This window comes from Cibotium barometz, chromosome 57, assembly GCF_041138505.1.
Source record: "Cibotium barometz isolate CiBa-2024 chromosome 57, ASM4113850v1, whole genome shotgun sequence".
Classification (NCBI taxonomy): Eukaryota; Viridiplantae; Streptophyta; class Polypodiopsida; order Cyatheales; family Cibotiaceae; genus Cibotium; species Cibotium barometz.
Genome location: NC_141102.1, coordinates 1,001,778 through 1,007,218, shown reverse-complemented (window position 1 = coordinate 1,007,218; position 5,441 = coordinate 1,001,778). Strand labels below are relative to the sequence as shown.

The window sequence follows — 5,441 nt, the reverse complement described above, 5'->3', positions numbered from 1 at the left end:
CATTATTTTACAAGAAATACTTGAGAGGTGGCTCATCTTACAAGTAGTACTTAAGTGTGTGTGGGTGCTTCAAAATGGAGAAAAACAAAAAAATTAAGCCGCCCACCCATATGAACTAGTTATTACTAAACACATTAACATTGATTACTGATTAGCACATTATTAGTGGATTAGTGTGTGGACGCAAAAAAGAATACATGGAAAAAAACGTGTCAAAAAAGAATACCCTGACCTTCAAATTTCAAGGTCAAAACATAACCCTAAAAAAGTCACAAAGAAGAAAAAGAACTACTCAATATAATATAATATTGTTAACAAAACGAAGAAACTAACACATAGCGGTCACTTTGAGTGGAAGTAGCATGCAGAGTTTGAACATTATCAGACGGCATCTATACAGAAAGCACGCCATTGGGCTGCAAAACGAGGGAAAAATAAAAACAATATATTAGCGTTTAAGTGGTGTGTGTGTGTTTTATGAGAGAGAGAGAGGGGGAGAGGGAGGGACCAGTGCAGATGCCGCCATCTCCACCTTCTTCTCGAGCTGCGCCGCCAGGATGTCTTCAGAAATAGAAGGCTGCCGGCCGTTTCTCTCGTCATCCGACCGCCGGCTATGGCCGGTTGCAGCTAACATGATCCGCAAAGGCGGCTGTAGCTGCGAAGGATACAGCTCCGCCAACAGCTTGGGGTCCGGATTTAGCGCCTGGAAAAGCTTCATGCCAAAGTTGCCCTGCCCACCACCACGTACACTAAAATGAACTCTCTCTCTCTCTCTCTCTCTCTCTCTCTCTCTCTCTCACATATTCTTTACAGCTAATTCCTTGCGCTGGTTACGCGTAATCCATACCTTGGGAGTTATAAGCTTGCAAGCTAGGCCGTCGATCGCCAGCATCGCCAGCACAGTCTGCAAATGTTTTTGTTCAATTAAAACAGAACAGCAAAATAATTGAGCCCGCGCACGGGTAGAATGTACGTAATATATATTCGACAGATGACAGGGCATTAACCTGCATGTAAGCCTCAATGAGATCATCCACGCCAATGCCGATTCTGTTAAAATCTCTGCTGTCCATCAAGAGCAGGCGCTCCGTTTCCGTTACCCAAGAGCCATCGGCATTCTAATCAGCAATGGCTTGCATTACATAAGCAGTGATTCAAACACAGCTCAAGCTAGTAGTACCCCTTTCATTAAGTGCAGCTCAGTTTGACCTTGACTGAGAGGTTGGTTCCGAGCATGTCCCAGGATTGAGCCCCTTCGTGCAGACTCTCTGCAAGTGGCAATCTCGCTCGGCGCGCATAGATGGCCACTGGAAAGAAGCCTTCGGGCGATGATCCGATCATCAACCTTAGGTCTGCAGCGTATATGTTCCCCTTCAGGTTCGGAATGGTGCCCACATGGTACAAGCGACCGTGGTGGCTGAGGGAGCTCCATCCATTGTTGCCAATAAGGGCCTGTAATGTGACACTCAGATTATTACATTAGATATAACTACCACAGCTCTACACACGTGTGTGTGAGAGAGAGAGAGAGTGAAGAAAGAGAGTGATATGTGGCATGTAAACAAACCTCTTCGTTGGTGGAGGCCTTTTTGACCACAGTTTGGAAGACAAATTGCCTTGCAAATGATGACTTTTCTTGTGGAGATGCATTGTGGGTGCACTCTCAGGTTGGTACCTTCTTAGCTAAGAGAAACATTGCACCTATTGCACGTGCCTCTTGTAAGAGAGGTTAATCTTATTGCCAAGAGATAGTTATTCATTTGTTATGGGGATGCCCCTCTTCTCATGCTCTCTTGGTCAGGGCAATTGAGAGTACAATTTCCCAACAAAGATCTTGGGCTGCTTTGGATTTTCTCAAAGATCATTAAATCTACTGGAAAATATCAAATATAAAAGACATAATAGTTATAGTAGCTTCATGCTTAATGGGGTATGGATTTTACACATTCGTCATGTATAAAAATAGTTAAACTTTTCTATGATGTCACTAGTCACTCTAATCTTTAAGAAAGTTTATAATAGTCTCATAGGGTCTGGATTGAGATTTAGATAGTGGTACATATTCACGCTTGAGCTTATGACTCTTGTAAAGTTGAACCTTGAATGGTTGATGGTAGAAGTTTATAATAATCTCATAGGGTTTGGATTGAGATTTAGATAGTGGTACATATTCACGCTTGAGCTTATGACTCTTGTAAAGTTGAACCTTGAATGGTTGATGGTAGAAGTTTATAATAGTCTCATAGGGTCTCGATTGAGATTTAGATAGTGGTACATATTCACGCTTGAGCTTATGACTCTTGTAAAGTTGAACCTTGAATGGTTGATGGTAGACAATTGATGTTTTGTTTGAATCTCTTGTGGAGAAAGTTCTTCGCATGCATAAGTTGCCTTCTACTATTGTGGCATCCCATAAGATGGTTGCTTGTCCAACTGCTTTTTTCTTGAGGCATCAACATATGTTGTTTTGGCGCTTGCCCCCCTTTAGGTGGCTATCCACCCTTTTATTGATTTTCACCACCTTGAATGCATTAGGAGTTGATTTGTCTTGCTCCCATTTCTGTGCAAATTCTATGCATAGCTAGTGCATAGTTAGAGATTTAATATAGTTTGAATAAACTTCAATCCCTTGTTGGATGATGGGGTGAACCCTCTTTCACTCCTCTCACGTATGCTTTAACCTTGATAAACACTAGGGTTAAGTCAATGCTAGGCAACAATCTGGCCAAACCTAAACTACACGAACAGAAAACTAGTAAAAAATGCTAAAATCCAAAACACCAATATAGTATACTTAAAAGTTCCAGTGTGTCGAAAAAGTGGTGGAAAACCGACAAATTAAAACCATTTCAAAGGTTCTTTCTCGTTCCTCTCTCTCTCTCTCTCTCTCTCTCTCTCTCTCTCTGTCCCTGTGACTTCTCCCTCCCTCTTCATCTCGCAGCATCCCTCAGCACTCCACCTCGACTCTTGTAAAACCCCAAACCACCCCAACCCCCCCTCCTCTCTCTCCGGTTCTCAGCCCACTCCCTTCCTCTTCCTCTCATAGAATGATCCCCCCCCCCCCCCCCCCTGCCACGCTCAGCCCACCCTCTTGCACACCTCCCCTAATTCTCTAGCTTCACTTTCATCGTAGCAAGACAGCTTTTAACGTATGATAGAGGATTATCACCATCAAAAATAAACAAGAAGTTAACATGCACATGCAAATATACCTGCACAATGAAGCGATCGTAGCGGTGCTCGATGTTCATGAACTCGTGGAGCTCGGCAGGGTGCGTGATGGTCCACACGCCCTGTCCGGCGTTCGCGTAGGGGACCTTCACGACAGCGAGGCCGCCCATTCTTTGCACCCAGATGGGGACCTCGGGCTTTGTCACGTCCCAAATGGTCTCCGGAGTGTGAATACGCAGCCCGGTGCTGGCAATCTCGGCGTTAAATATATCGTAGGCTTTCGCGGCCAGTATCTTGTTCCGGCCACCGGCTAGACATGCCAAAACGGGGTTGTAGACGAGGGTTCTAGCGACCGGGGGCATGCGGGACCACGGTCGTTGCGTCACGTAGCGCAGTGCAGCGCGCACGGGCTCCCACCTCATCATCGTCGACTTGCCAACTTGGTCAGTCCGCACCTCCAGAACCCCGTCTTCTCTGAACCTCATCTTCGGATCGAAGTCGTCTGCGTAGCAGGGCACCAGCAGGACGCTCTCCGACGCGAGGTCCGCCAGCGTGGCTGCGTAGCCCCAGGCCTCCATCTTGTTCTTGTCGTAGAGGACCGCCAGCCTGCCCTCCGGCAGCTCGTGCCCGTGGAGGCTGTTCGCCCGGAGCGTGGGCATGAATGATCGCTCAAGCAACGTCCGGTAGCCCGCGTGCTCCACGTCCTCGTTTGCCAACGGCATCGACTTCTGCCCAGACGGACACGAATTCGTCTCTACCACCACCAGCCTCTTCTGCCCCCGGTCGGAAGTCGTGGAGAATAAGTCCGCCCCTCCCCACTGGAAAAACCTGCATGGCGTTCACAATCAACCAACCATCCAGTCTATTATAAACGGCGCACAGGACCAGCTAAACAATCTGTTTTGACGAAAAACACTCTTCTATAACTATCGTGAAGAACTCTGCCTAGATTTCCTCCACCTGATCCAGAAGTCGATAAGAAAATGCATCAAATAACAGCAATGCTAACTTAATTCTCTCATAAAATGTGTAGCTGAAACAAATTAGAGCAGAGCAATGCAACTTACCGAGCAGAGCAATGCAACTTACCGAGTAGATTGATGGAGCACCTTGGTCACCGCCTCGCTGAAACAAATTAGAGCAGAGCAATGCAACTTACCGAGTAGATTGATGGAGCACCTTGGTCACCGCCTCGCTTTTGGCCTCCGGGTGCAGATGACAATAACGCTTGGCAATCCGCTCGTTGCCAAGGCTCAAGAAAGACCGGACCAGGGGGTGGATTTGGGCGTTGAGCACGCGGGGGTAGAAGTGGTTGCTGGGCTCGAAAGTCCCAGGCTCAATTACCTCCACCTGTCGGTCGTTGCAACTGCCAGGAGAAGCTAAAGGTGTACTGTAGTGCTCCTGAAGACTAGCCATGAGCGCCGCACCTACAAAGCTTAATTATTGTAACCCAAATCAGAACAAAGCTACAGTTGAAATAGCTTTCGCATTAATTTGGGATTATATTTATATTATATGGCCCTAGTCTTGTAAATCCACGGGTTACGTGTTTCTCAACGAAAACCCAGCACAGAGAGAGAGAGAGAGAGAGAGAGAGAGAGAGAGAGAGATCAATGCTTACCCAGAGATCAATGCAGGGTAAGCATTGTCTGACGGGATCAATATGGCACTCGAAGAAGCTGCAAAAACAAGCGACTGGTGGACGAACCGGCCGGAACATGAAATCCGTTAGTAACAACAAGTAGCGAGCTGTGGGTGGTGGCTTGGAACTTTCTATATGCGTTCATGCTACTGATATAGTGGGCGGTGTTCACGCCAGAAAAATGCTCGGTGTGGTACTTTTACGCACTTTTATAATAGTGGGTACTGATATAGTGGGCGGTGTTCACGCTATAAAAATGAAGTTGAGATTATATATAAAGAAAAAACATTAATATTTTAAACGCAAATTTTTAAATATAACATATAAATTTTTTTAAAAATGAAAGTTGTTATTGCAGTGGATAAAGGTGTTGCTTGACCGTCCCAAGGTTATGGGTTCAAGAGGTGTCGCTTGAGAGTCCCAAGGTCATGGGTTCAAGCTCTTATTGTGCAAGCGGTTGTGTGTGTTGTGTTGCTCTAGCCAATTTCAGATAAAAAATGAAAGTTGAGGGTTAAATGCACAAGTTAACAAAGAAACAAAATTTAATATTCTAAATTCAAAGAAATTAATTGTAAAATTTTAAATATAACGCTTAAATTTTTTGTTTAAAAACAAAAATTTAAAGAAC

General features: G+C 45.3%; 1 protein-coding gene across 3 annotated transcripts; it reads right to left on the bottom strand.

The window, feature by feature from the left end:
• Positions 1-215: 215 nt before the first annotated feature.
• Positions 216-5,039, bottom strand: LOC147606300 (uncharacterized). 3 transcript variants are annotated; one of them, XM_086791897.1, is made up of 8 exons: positions 4,793-5,039; positions 4,331-4,598; positions 3,213-3,999; positions 1,210-1,452; positions 1,008-1,118; positions 848-904; positions 509-730; positions 216-416 (listed from the first exon to the last, which is right to left on the bottom strand). In XM_086791897.1, exons 2-8 carry the CDS (start codon positions 4,585-4,587, stop codon positions 393-395), a joined length of 1,701 nt encoding a protein of 566 aa, XP_086648023.1. In that variant the 5' UTR covers positions 4,588-4,598; positions 4,793-5,039; the 3' UTR covers positions 216-392. The 3 variants fall into 3 exon arrangements, with proteins under 3 accessions (XP_086648023.1, XP_086648020.1, XP_086648022.1); XM_086791894.1 differs by having other exon boundaries at positions 349-730; positions 4,331-4,606; positions 4,793-4,927; XM_086791896.1 differs by having other exon boundaries at positions 349-730; positions 4,793-4,927.
• Between the last annotated feature and the right edge of the window lie 402 nt (positions 5,040-5,441).

Excerpts from the sequence above, each read along its gene's own strand:
- LOC147606300 (XM_086791894.1), bottom strand. The coding sequence starts at position 4,587 with ATGGCTAGTCTTCAGGAGCACTACAGTACACCTTTAGCTTCTCCTGGC. Across the intron at positions 4,000-4,330 it reads GTGCTCCATCAATCTACTCG|GTTTTTCCAGTGGGGAGGGG; the intron begins GTAAGTTGCATT and ends AACGCCATGCAG. Across the intron at positions 905-1,007 it reads TCATTGAGGCTTACATGCAG|ACTGTGCTGGCGATGCTGGC; the intron begins GTTAATGCCCTG and ends AAACATTTGCAG.